The sequence below is a fragment of the Lampetra fluviatilis genome, chromosome 13, assembly GCF_964198595.1.
Source record: "Lampetra fluviatilis chromosome 13, kcLamFluv1.1, whole genome shotgun sequence".
Lineage (NCBI taxonomy): Eukaryota > Metazoa > Chordata > Hyperoartia > Petromyzontiformes > Petromyzontidae > Lampetra > Lampetra fluviatilis.
The window spans coordinates 10783916-10797407 of NC_136287.1; the positions used below are offsets into that span (position 1 = coordinate 10783916).

Consider the following 13492-nt stretch of genomic DNA (forward strand, 5'->3'; position numbering starts at 1 on the left):
GTAAGAGATGCATTGGCCATTTCAAGACTTGTTAACAATCTTCAAAAGTCGTAAAAAAATTCACCTCGAAAGATCTGAGTAAAGTGAACACATTATCATCAGAATATGTATTTATACTGGAGGAATCCAATGAGATGTCCAGTAGGTACACACACCTGGTAGAGCTTGGCATGCAGGGAGCCGCTGAACTGCATGTACTGCACCAGGTACGAGCGCTGACCCTCATAGGGCGTGATGATACCGATCTGGTCTGGCTTGGCTCCAGCCTTCAGGAGGCGTGTTGTGATCTTCTCCACGTTCGAGGCCTCAGTCCTACACAACATTTGGCTTTAAGCATGAGCCAACAACACACACTCTCTCTGTTCAGCCTGGTGGCTCAGCGGTAGGGTGAGCAGCTCGCAATCGCAAGGTTATGGGTTCAAATACTGGGGAAGGAGGTTGGGTGGGGGGGTCTATACAACGACTGACACGTTGTAGGGAGTAAACAGTGGTTGCCTTATAGATGGACTCGCCCCCGCCATAGGAATGTGGAATTGCCGTCACTAGCTCAGGCATAAAATCACTTGACATTTTTTTTTTATATACTATAATGTGCGACATCCGAGACCAAATCATAGATAGAAAAAAATGTCCTGCGTACATCCAAAGTGTTATTGTACATATACAAAGCGTAACTTGTAAATTTTCCAATCATTAGTCTTTAGTTCATGGTCACTGACCCCAAGAACTTGCTTTATTCTTACAAATGGGAAATAATGGAGAGAATATGTAGATATATATATAAAACGCATACATTTATTTTACATTGATGTAAATCTCGCACAGCATGTGGCAATATTAAGCCAGAGCAGACAATTGCATTGACCCCCGCAGTGGGGTCAACATTCTCTGCTCCTCATTAGCAAGTGAGACATCACCTGTTGAGATAAGAGGTGCCAGAGCTTGCTATCTCCTCCTGGCCTTGGGTCACATAGAAGAACATTGGCTTGTCAGGCTGAGTCCACGTGAAGTCAAAGCCTTTCTTGACACGCTCCGCTGAAACAACAAGCCCAAATATCTACGTGTCAAGAAAATATTTTCGAAGCCCGCTTAAAAGATTAAACCCAATAAACAATCGCTATTATCTTGCAGATATGTACCTAAGATGTGCCCCGGTCTGTCCTACACAAACCTGAATCTTCATTAGTAAAAGAATTAAAAAAAACTCAGGCGCATCATTACAGCACATAGGTGACAAAACTGCTACATAACTCCCATGCTTTTCAATACATCAATGTAATGACATCGCTATAATTATGTCACCCATAAGCATAACTTTAAAGTATTTTTTGCTCATTAACAAAGCTTCAAGCCTGTGGATAAACTGGAAGACAAAAGGTAGGTAGTTACAAAGATGCGCTGTTTGTTTCTGGTGTTGCATCTTACTTTCAATAAATGTGACATTTTCCTCCTAGATGTGTCATCAAGATAATATGAAAAATTGGATATTTATTTACTTTTGCAGTTTCCTATTAACAATACACTCTAAACATGTCTTGGCCAATTTATGAAATAATCCCACAACCTATGTTATTGTAGGCCGTCTACTTTTCCACTTAGTAGTGCTGTAATCTAGATCCTGTTTATAAATCAACAATATGCGAATAGCCAAGAAGAACAATATGCAACATCAGGAAAATAAAGCTGTACTTCATTCTAAGAGCTTTCATTTTCAAAGATCTTTTTTTATTTGTATGGTTACACACACTGCCATTTTATACCAAACCTACAAAAACATCCAGAAATAAAGCACAACGCAGATCTGCTAAATTGAACACGAAGTCATGTAGAGCACAGCTGTGCGGAGTATTTTGTACCAGCAGTGACGCCGTTCTGAAGCGAGCCTTCGTAGAAGATGTTGGAAGGGAAGGCACTCAGTGCTGGGTGCATGCGGTACTGCACTTGCAGGCGGATGGGCCGGATGCCCAGCACCACCAACCGCTCAAACAACGACTGACATAGTCCAGCCTTGGCTGCCTTCTTGCACATAACCACGGGGCCCAGCTGGCAGTGGTCGCCCACCAGAATCAGCTACACACACGGATGCAGATGCCACGTTAGTAACACCCCTCCCTCCACGAGCAGCAGTCACTTTCAACACACACAAGTCACATGTCTTGCCATAATAGAGGTCTTTTGCGTTAGATCGCGTAAATATATACATGTGTCCATACTGTTTTTTTCGGTAAAGTCACGAAGGTTAAAAAATATAATGAAATAAAAGCAATTTTTTTATTTTTTTATTTATTTTATATATTTTTTACCTACGTGACTTTACCGAAAAAACCAAAGAGTATGGATCCTTGCAGTCACGAAAACTTCAAATCTAGAATATTTTAACACATTTATATATTTACGCGATCTAACCCAAAAGACGTCTATTATGGATGATATTGGTCGCGAAAGCCTACGTGTTAAACTCACATGTCTTGCCATTGGCATAAACCTCCATTCTGCCCTCACATTCACCGTGCCATCCACACAAAACAGGCTGATGTGTCAGAGGCACCTACACTTGAAAACAACATTTTACAAAGAGTCTGCCAAAACAGCCGATTCACCAGTTACATCGCTCGGGAACATAAAAGTTAATTATTTGTGGCTTAAAAGGTCCCACCCGAAAGGCTGGCATTACTTCATAATGCCAAACCCAAATTAATACCGCCGGCAACTATTTAACAGTTCTATAAATAGGCATGGCCTAATACTCTGAGGAGCGCACACGACCCTGAAGACACCAAAAGCTGCCACCTTTCGTGCCATACCTGCTTTGCACCGAGGACAGTGGGCACCATGCACTCGGGCTCCGTGGCCTGGGTGCTCTCGTCAATCAAAATGGAGCGGTACTGCATCTTGGCCAAACGAGGGTCACCGGCTCCCACGCAAGTGCAGCATATCACGTCCGCATTCTGAAAAACCAACGTTCTGCATCAACACACATTGCAAACGTGCCTTGCGGACATCAGGGCTACAGGCATACACTTAAGGCTTGTTGCAAATGGCAAAAAATTAGGTGCAATGTGATTCATTAAAAAAACTTGTTAGTTTAAGAATTGATAATAAGAACAAGTAATTGGATACAAGGGGATGTATATGCGGGTTCGTGTTAACTGTTTTCTGTGACCGTCAAGATTAATGGTGAACATTGAAAATCACTGATGAAACGATCTGGCTCTGGGGGTCTGAAGGAATAACTCCAAACCTTAAGAATCATCCATCATCATCCAAATCATAAGAGAGCTTTAACCTGGCTCTATGAGACTTACACATGAACAATTCTTAGAATCCTCAAGGTGCCTTTGTTTAGGTCTCTGAGCCACAGCCTAAATATTCCTGAGTCTGGCACATTGAGCTTTGGGAATTAACAATGAACACCGAGATTTATGAATGTGTGTTAAACTAACTTTCTTAGCCCACTGTGCATTGTGATGCCAATGTCCAACGTGTGATTTGACTTTCTGGTAACAGGTGCAACTTATTACTATAGATTAGGTAAAATTAACCAACAGTATAGTTGTTTCTTTGTATTTTATACATTACCCTCGAAAAAACAGCTATGTTACGAGTGTAGCGTGATTCAATTCATACTCGGCACAATTACTTTGTCTGAAGACATACCTCCTCCTTTAGGTACAAGAGAGAAATATCATTAAAAATAATTGGACGAGCATGTGGGCAGTGTCAAATTGTTACCGCAAGTGAAACCTGAAGACATGTCAGCATTTACAGAAACTTCAGCGAACATTTTAAAAAATCAATGGCTTAAATTTCGATTTAAAGCTTTCGTGACTGCAGGGATTCATCTTCTTGGTTCTTTCGGTAAAGTGACTTTACCGAAAGAACCACGAAGATAAATCAATGGCTTGTTTAACCGGTCCCTTAAGAATAAATTGCAAAACACATTTGTCTTGCACAAAACTAAACAAGCGCATCGGAATGCGCCGCGATAGTTGGCGGCGTAATTCACATTTGTAAGTTGTGGGGGGAGAGCATGGGGGGTGAGAGCACCATTGCTGTGAGCGTGGGCATGCAGGTGAAGTGGCATGTTGATCATGACAACGGTAGTTGGCATGGAGCTGTTTGGTGGTGGCAGAGTTGTGGGTGGGTGGGTGGGTAAATACATAAATGTTGTAACGTTTTGACCTGCCCCTACTAGATATCTGTGAAAACGAGCTTTATAGCTCATCGGATTCCTCCAGTGTAAATAAATATTCAGATTCTGATTCTGAATATATATGCTTGGTGCAGCCGTTTACTTTGTGCCCTCACCATCAGCAGCTCACGCTCCGCATTCCTCTTGAGGGCCCGGTACCGTTTCTCATCGGCGGAAGACAGCTCTCCGGTCTCATCCTTTAGCTGTTGCAGCTTCTGCAGCTCCGGCAAGCTACACCAAGAGCACACCAGTCCATGGTTACCATCCGTTGTTAAAACTCGTCACTAGTACAACACACCGGTGTGTTGGAGAGCAAAGCCAAAACATTTACAATGTGAGTACGACGTTTCTCCAGTAATTACAACAGCCAGATTTGTGGAGAAGTCCACCTGTTTCGTTCCTTATATAGAGGCATAGATGTGGTAACCACACTTCTGCGCTCTTGCGCAAAGTGGGGGGGGGGGAGATTAATGAGTCAACATACATTATGCACACGCATTATGCGAGCCCTTTGATCTTGTCCTTCCTGTCTATTGTATTTATTAAAATAGCCCTACCAACGGTAATCCCTATTGAAGTATGGTGCTCTGTATACACATGCATTCAAACAATCTATTATTTGAGTATTCGCTTCCACGCAGCACTAAGTCTGGTAGCTATCCGAAAGGTTAAAATTATTTTTCTTTCTTTCAATTTCGAAAGATTCTCTAATTAGTCTTGGCCAGTAGCAACTCGTTTTGCACAGAACTTCAACATTATCAAAATCTATTGAGTATCCTTGTTCGCAAACGTGTTCTGCTACTGCTGACAGTTGTATTTGGGAGTATTTAATATTTCTCTGATGTTCTTTTCGTATCGTGCTGATCATTCGTCCTATTTGCCCAACATTGCATTTGCCACAAGTGCAGTTAATAATCCTTTACACACCTTCTGTTGATGGCTTCGGGAATACATCTTTTGTACCAGATATTAACTTCTGTATTTTATGTACTGTGCCAAATCTGACTCGGATGTTTTGTTTTTCCAAACATCTGGCTGGTTTATCAGCTACTCCCGCAATGTACGGTATTTGTATCGTTTTAATTACTTAGGCAGTTTCAATGCTCGTGTTATTGGATTTGGTTTTGGTATTAAATGCCCTGTTATTTGTGCATCATTATAACCGTTCATTTGCAGCGCTTCTTTAACATGTTTAATTTCACTTCTCAGACTGTCACATGTGACACTTTCTAAGCTCGACGAATGAGCATCTTGATAACAGCAGATTTCTGTGCGGGGTGATGGTGCGACTCTGCATTCAGATAGGCGTCAGTATGTGTTTTCTTTCGGTAAACGCTGTGTTATTTTACCATTTCGCCCTTGTCCGAGCAGAATATCCATATAAAGGAGAGACAACAACAGGGGGTAGAACTCACCTGTCCATATTGCGTATTTGGTTGTGCAGAGCGAGGAAGGAGACGGGGGAGTCGATGGCTTCCCTGCTCTTGGCACACAACCGCACCACCTTGAGACCCGTGCGGTGGATCTTCTCCGTCAGCTGGTCCACTGCGATGTTACTGGGGGCGCACACCAGCACGGGCCTGTACGCAGAACAAGCACCCACACCAAGCTTCACCAACAGTACTGACATTAGCAAAGATTGACAGTTTCTCATTTTAAGCAAGCTTAACTCGTAGATGAGCAGGAACGGCAATGCCAAAGACTCGTAGCAAACAATCAGTAGGCATATGAAACCAACAATCAAACTAACACACATAATTGTACCCAAGGTCACAACCTAACCGCCGAATTGGATGACGATGCACAAAAATATGTTGTGGTCAAATATTCCCTTGTACCATTTTTTCGAAGGTAATCCACTGCTTATGATAAATCCAGTCTAACTTGCAAAGTTAAATATAATTCGAATGTAATAATGCTGTGAAAATCTTCAACCATTGAATTGAAAATAAAATTACATTAACCCACAGAACAGAGATCTGAGTCAAACACACTCACAATTAACTACCCATCCATATTAGATTCCAAAATGAAATGTACTCCAATTAGTAAGGGTAGCATAAAAACAAGGCAACCTCATTTTCATGAGTGTAAATCAGTTGAAGCAAGCACAAAGAGAAAAGAACACAAAAATATTAAAAAGCACATCCAACATTTTTCACTTGGGGAGCATTTTGTTAACATATCAATAACCTGCATACAAAATATGCTGAATAGTTTAAGCAGAATGAGTCAGCTGCGCTTCTGCTGCAGACTGATGCATGCCAGCACACTCGACTGCATGGGCAATACTATTTACAAGCAATAAATAACTCTGTAAACTACACTTGGTAACACCTGTGCGCCATTGCAATGTAGTGCGACTAAAATGGAACCCACAATTGCAGCACGATAAACATTTAAAGTTACATTTTATTTAGTTTCAGGAGCCCCACCCTTCCACAATGCTTTCACCTTATTGGAACTAAGGAGCCACTATTATGCCTCTATGCAATTCCAACAGCATGGGACTGCACACTCGTGTACCCACTGACTTACGTTTCTACTAAAGCTCTTCACGTTCATCAATGACACGTTACTACGAGTTAGACTGGCATGGACTTTGCACAACTTTCCGACACAGCAAACAAACTGGCACTGTATTTGCCAAGCAAGCAGAGCCACAGGGGGAGAAGACAATCTTCCACTGAATGTGCCAAGCCAGCAGAACCCACAGGGAAAAATTAACCCGTAAAAACAAAGTTTTCACTATAAATCCTTTATATGCGTGGCATCGGGACGGCTAGAGTCCTCTCGTCCTCTGGCTTGAGATGGCTGCCACCTATGGGTCAGATGATTGTGTGCCAGCATTAACAAATTGGTAAATAAATATTTTTAAAAAATTCCCTAAACAGTGTCAAATTTAGGAAAAAATTTTTCACGAAAATTCATTGTCACGCACAACGAGTCTGTGTGCAAAATGTCAGCTCGATTGGATCACGGGAAGTGGGTTAAAAAACGACCGAAAGATTTGCACGGTCCTAAGCAAGCAAGCAAACTTAATATAAAGGATTTAAAAAGACTGTCAACCACTACACTGCTTTACATATGAAAGCACTGACCCGCTGTTCTGCTTGGCCAAGTGGTAAACGATGGTGGCAGAGGTGACGGTCTTCCCAGTGCCAGGGGGACCCTGGATGAGGCTGAGTGGACGCTGCAGCACAGTCTTCACAGCGTACACCTGGAAACACACGAGGCAATGGGTGTACATATTTTACACTTAGTAATGCGTGTAGCCTTCTTAGAGTGCTATTTTTAGACATCCCGTTTCACTTCTTCAAAATTTTATTTTTATTGACGAAAGATGAAACTTAGCAGAGGATTACCAGCTTACTGTGAAATAGTTGTGTACTATATGCAGTGTTTTGTAAATGTTAAAAATAACGATTCAAGGTATTTTGTACGCGAGTAAAAACACTCACCATGCATAACCTCAATCATGAATAAAAAATATATATTTTGAATGTCATATATTGGTCATTGACTGATAAAGTATATTGGTCATTGACTGATAAAGTGGCTGCCAACTTATTTAGGTGAGAACACGATCATGAAAATACAAAACACACCTCTCTTTTCCATGTTATTGCAGGGCAAGACCAAAATAGGATAGAACCTATCTATGCCCCTGCCTGCTTCCCAGATAACATCGCTCAATGTAAATTTCATGATTTAGTAATCGATCTGATACTGCCGTTATTATTTAAATGAAACCCACGTTTAAAACGGAGACCGTGTACATTTGTTTAATAAAACTAAGCATGAACAATGTATAAACGTAGCAGCCTGAAAAAATGTGAAACAAACGAAAAAAGCATTTTTGTTAAAGGAACTGAAACTTAAGGGAAAAAACCGGAATGAAACTGAACCTTAACACCACACATAGTAAATATACAGAAACAACCTGGTCGTACCACCTCAATCAGTATGTAAAAATGTTTACTCAACAATAATACCGTTTTATTACAAATGCTTTAACTTTGTAGATTATGTAGAATAAATACCACATTATCGTGATCGTAGACAACCAAGTCCCTGTAATAATCAAGCGAATGCAAATTTAACCTTGCAAGCTAATGCCAGCTCCTTTTTATTTCATAATTATTATCAAAGACTGTCACAGCAGGGGGGGGGGGAGGAACACAAAAAAAAGGTAGAATTAAATTTCGATTTAAAGCTTTCGTGACTGCAGGGATTCATCTTCTTGGTTCCATTCTACGTGACTTTACCGAAAGAACCAAGAAGAAGAGGTAGAATTGTCAGCAGTGTCACACCTGAGAGTGGTTGAGGTCAGGCAGGCCTGGGGCAGTGAAGCGCTTTGGCAGCATGCACTTGATGAGTACATCCTCCACCTCGTGGCCCAGCAGCTTGTGGTAGATGTATCCAGACACCGAGGTCTCGTCCACCGCAAAGGTCTTCAGGGCGCTCTGCATCCTGCACACGTCAACAGACTGTTACTAAAATCGCCTTCATCTCCAAGGGGAGACACCCTAGTTTCAGGAACGGGAAAACTAACTTTTTAAGCACAGCCACATGGCAATAATAGAAAAAATGGAAGCCTCACGTGTTGTGCTCGTTTCGAATTGCATTCACATCCGATGTAAAAGCCGAGTGTTTATAGGCTATTATACGCAGGCTTTCACGGCCATAATTATGTCTCCCAATTGGTTTCTTGCAGGCTAGGTTGTGTAAAAATGTGTCGTGAACCCTGCCCCACCTGACAAAGCCAATTAATTCCGTGCGCTTGCGGGAATTGTTACATTGGTCAGACAGATTGCAAATTAGTATAAAGATGAAAGAACAATCAATGAAATATGAAATACAGACTGAATTATCTGTGATTGCAGAACACGCATGTCATGAAGGGCATAAAGTTGACTTTAAGGTCAAAGACCTGTGTAAAAATAATTATTACTGGCAAAGATTAGAGAATCAATAGCGATTTTGAAAAGCACAAAATAACTTCAACCAAGCAGATAGTTATAAAATGAGTTCTGCCTGGAAATGAATTACAACTAAATAATTTTGATGACAAAGGTAATTGAAAGTATTAAATAACACTTACTTAAATTCATAACTCACTAAACCTCTATAATCAACAATTATTATAACATCTTAATTGAGAATTACTGTGATATTTAAAGAACAAAAATAATTACGGGCATTAAACATTTACTCTTCACATTGTACACTGAACACCAACATTTCAAAGTAGATTTTTGAACATATGTCCTTTGTATGAACATTATAAATATTAGTTTATTTAGGAAAAGGCCATTCAGGATACACCGACATTGAATAAGCACTTATCAAACAATACCTTGCTTACCTGTCAAAGGAGGTTGACTTCCACACAAAATCAACCTGGAAGTTGTGGGTGCACTCTGCTGGCACGCCAGTGTTACTGCGCAACTCAATTGCAATTTCATCTCCAAAGTCTGGGTACAATGTAAAGGAAATCAGACGTATGAAAACTAAAAGCCGAGGCTGTCATTAGTGTTACAGCACAAAAAACACGCACTGCTCTAACTGGTAGGTTGAAAAGGATGAACTAAATTCAATTTTCACAAGGTAGTATGCAACTTTGCCAATGCTCTTGGAAACTGTAATTATCATATTTGGTGAAAATTGTACACAACTATCATTCATATAGCAAGTAGCATTATCAGACATATGTACGCAATTGTCGAAACACACACATCGTGATAATTCAAGAACGGTGTATTTATCATCATTATACAAACATTTATGGACTTTATGATTTGGCAAAATCAGGAAATGGATACTGTCCGGGACTTTGATGACATGGCCAATCCCTTTCCAGGGAGCAGCCAGCTCTCCCTTGTAGCGCAAGCAGATCTCATCCCCTTGCATCAACCGCATGTCTGCTGGAAATCACAAGTAGCAGACAGCACAAGGCCAATGACAAATTGTTCCCAAGTTATTTAATACAAAATTAGCCACAGAGTTCTTGCAGAATTATTAAATTTGTTGTGGACAGCATATAATGCACAAAGGCAAAGCAATGAAAACAATGTAATGCAAACTTAAAAAGTAAACGTTAAACTCACTTACATTACCAAAGGTTAGGAGCAATATCTAAGCAAACGTGAACATGTATATTGTCGATAGGTACCTATACATCCGACGAAGAGCAAAACGAGTATATGGTGCCAAACATAAAAAACTACAAAGCCAACCTGAGTCAGTTTTGGGCAAGCTGAAGAAGGCAATCCTCTTCTTGTTCAGCCCCACATCCCATCTCACGGTTATGTTATCTTGAGTCTAGGGAATGGAAATGTGTGTCAATACACAGACGTTAATCAGTATGTTTCAGGACTGTACAACTGCCAAAGTGTTACACGAATGGAACAATTTCCTGTGCAAGCAACTAGTTGACACACGTGACAAATAAGCAGCAACATAACGTGAAAACAAAGGTTAATTATATCATTAAAATGCCCCTGGAGGTGAACAGTGTACCGAAAGTATTCTATTCCATAAGCCTAATTACTGCCAAACATAATTACCCTCAAAATGTACTTTGTCCAAGCTTTATTTCATGATGTAATAATCATACTACATTATACAAAACATGCACGTAATGCAGTGTAGTTGGAAGCAGCCAATCGCTATCGTCATAGCTCTAGTTCTTCACAGAATTATACAATTAGATCCACCATGAGTGGCACAGTGGTTAACACGTGTGCCTAAAAGCCTAAAAGCAGGAAGCATGCAGGTTCGGTTTCCGACTCGGGTGCCTTTCTGTGTGAAGTTTGCATGTGGTCCCCCTGTTCTGTATGGGTTTGTTCCGGGTCCTCCGGTTTCCCCCATAGCTAAAAACATACAATGTAATTGGTATTGGCCAATTCAGGAACTTCAAAACTTCCGCCTCAAGTGCGGCTTTACTAAATAAATATGGAATCATTATGCTACGCGTGAGCATAACCTAGTGACCAGGTATTTGAAATCAATAATTGAGCCACTCAAATTGTAAAGATCTACCAAAAATTTGATATTTCCATCTAATAAACACCTGGCATTGTACCCCACTTGCACCCAAGCCCTTGGCACTAACCTGGGATTCCTTGAGCTTCTTATCATAGTCGGCCTCCAGCTTGACAAGTGGCCCAAACACATTCTGATACTGGTAGGCATCCTCATAGCGTAGTAACACAGGCTGAGGCTCCTCATCCACGCCTGGCTTCTCCAGGTCCTCCAAGGTGGCATTGGGGTTTTCCTGTAACAGACATGGCAGTGATACAGACTTCCTAGGAAGCACAAACAGAGCTCCCACCCACACTGCATCCAAGGCTCAGCCAGAAATGTTGGTCTCGGATGCATAAAAAAACAGCATATTGTCTGCACACACGTACACCGATGTACATCTTTATATCAAGCTGACAGTTTTTTAGTATTTCTTTAAACACAGCAGACAGTTTTGTATGTGATATTATTCTGTGCATCAGTGGCTCAGTCGATAATGGCTAATTAATACAAGGTCAAAGGCATAGTTATTTGTGTACTACAAATATTGCCTAACAAACTAAAGCACCAGAAAGTGTGAAACTTCCTAAAATGTATGTATGTTAAGTCCATGCTTAACGCGTTTTCGTTATTAGGGCGCGTTTTCGTTATTAGGGAACACTTTTCGCACAACGTGGAATGCACACCGCGGTTTCTGAGCAGTTAACGACAAGAAACTTTGTTGAGTTGTGTGGCTGAGCAACAAGGGAATTCTGGGTATACACGCAAAATGATAATGCGTGGCGTACCTTCATCTCAGCTTTTTTTCCGCCATGGGATAACCGCAGGCTGATTTCAAAGTGCAAATGTGATTAAATTTGCATTATTTTGATTTATATATGCCCAGTAATGTCTAGACAATTCCTCACATACAGTGTTTTCGTTTAAAGCTGCATCTACCGTATTCAATGAGGAATGACTGAACGTAATAGGCTAGTAGGATGCAGGTCGATGTGTGTGTAAGTCATATGCATTCCACAAAACAGTGCCTCTTTTATTTCAGTTTCATTACCATCTGATAATAGCCACTAAACAGTAAGCAATGACTTTGAACGCCTGTCTCCTTAATCTATACTCTCCACATTGCTTAAATCAAAAGCTGATTTGACATGTTGCCAAATAGCAGGCTCCACCTCCTATGTTGCCCTCAAAACACCATTTTAGGTCGCACTCATTACACACAAAGTGCTTGACACAAATGAGTCACAATATCTTGCCAATCTCAAGGAGCATAAACCATAACACGGACTCGGGTCATCATTGCAGCAACGGCTTTTGGCTGGCCATCGAACAAAGACAGTCACTGCATCGCACGCTTTCAGATGCGCTTCTGCGGCCGTCTGGAACGCTCTTACTTACGATATTAAGAAGCCACTGGCGCTATGCACTTTTAAATCTAGATTGAAAACGAATTTCTTTATAAATAGCTGTTGTGTTTAGTTTCTTGTCCTTCCCCCACACCTCCAATTAGCATGGTTGGCTGCGTATGGTGCGAAAGTTCAACATGCATACATACATTTGAATCTGTGTTCAGACACCTGTTTCCTGTTATAAGCAGCCCTGTGCCCTTTAGGCCAAATAAGCAATTTGATTCCGTAATGTTTCCACAATGTGTGATATGATTGATGAATATATGTAGCAGTATATATGTACACTGCTCCAAAAGCTTTACTTAGACCTGTTTTTTTACTTTGCACCATCAACCTTTATTTACAAAATTACTTTGCAGCATGCACAACACAAACTATTCAAGCAAAGAAAACATTACGTTTACCACTGTATAACACTCGGTAGATATAAGAAATGTAGCTAATTCATTCAATAATCATATGAAATTCAATTAGTCTAATTAGTCTTGAGCAAGATCTTTCAATAAGAATTGTATTAGAAGTAATGTTAGAAATGTTCCATAATTTCCCTTTGACCAGTCATCCTTCCCCACACTGCTAAAGCTTGCCCAGTGTCAATGTTTCCAGATAGCCGTGTGTTTCATGCTCAAATATAGAGCAGTGCTCATCTCAGTCTATTCAACTAAAACTATTTTATTTTACCAGGTAAGGCCCACTGAGCTATATAGCTCTTTTTCACAAGTGACCTGGCCACAAATGATAGCTCAACAAAAGTGGCTAATCATGTGGAAATTTATAGCAGCCAAATAATGTGAACGCACGTTGTGGATTTTAAATGTGGAGGGAAAAACCGGAGGACCCGGAAAAAAATCCACGTGACCACGGG

At 40.8% G+C, this 13492-nt stretch overlaps 1 protein-coding gene across 2 annotated transcripts in view; it reads right to left on the bottom strand.

Moving 5' to 3' along the window:
• The window catches only part of UPF1 (UPF1 RNA helicase and ATPase), a 31416-nt gene that overhangs the window by 7775 nt on the left and 10149 nt on the right, over positions 1 to 13492 (bottom strand). Inside the window, exons 6-17 of one of the 2 annotated variants that reach the window (XM_078862291.1) lie at positions 11310 to 11471; positions 10432 to 10516; positions 10018 to 10119; positions 9561 to 9669; positions 8506 to 8665; positions 7294 to 7412; positions 5608 to 5772; positions 4309 to 4423; positions 2805 to 2948; positions 1857 to 2070; positions 918 to 1035; positions 156 to 312 (exon numbers count right to left, since the gene is read on the bottom strand). In XM_078862291.1, coding sequence (XP_078718417.1) covers positions 156 to 312; positions 918 to 1035; positions 1857 to 2070; positions 2805 to 2948; positions 4309 to 4423; positions 5608 to 5772; positions 7294 to 7412; positions 8506 to 8665; positions 9561 to 9669; positions 10018 to 10119; positions 10432 to 10516; positions 11310 to 11471 — 1650 coding nt within the window. Of the gene's footprint in view, positions 1 to 155; positions 313 to 917; positions 1036 to 1856; positions 2071 to 2804; positions 2949 to 4308; positions 4424 to 5607; positions 5773 to 7293; positions 7413 to 8505; positions 8666 to 9560; positions 9670 to 10016; positions 10120 to 10431; positions 10517 to 11309; positions 11472 to 13492 lie in introns of both variants that reach the window. The other variant, XM_078862292.1, reaches the window with a different exon arrangement.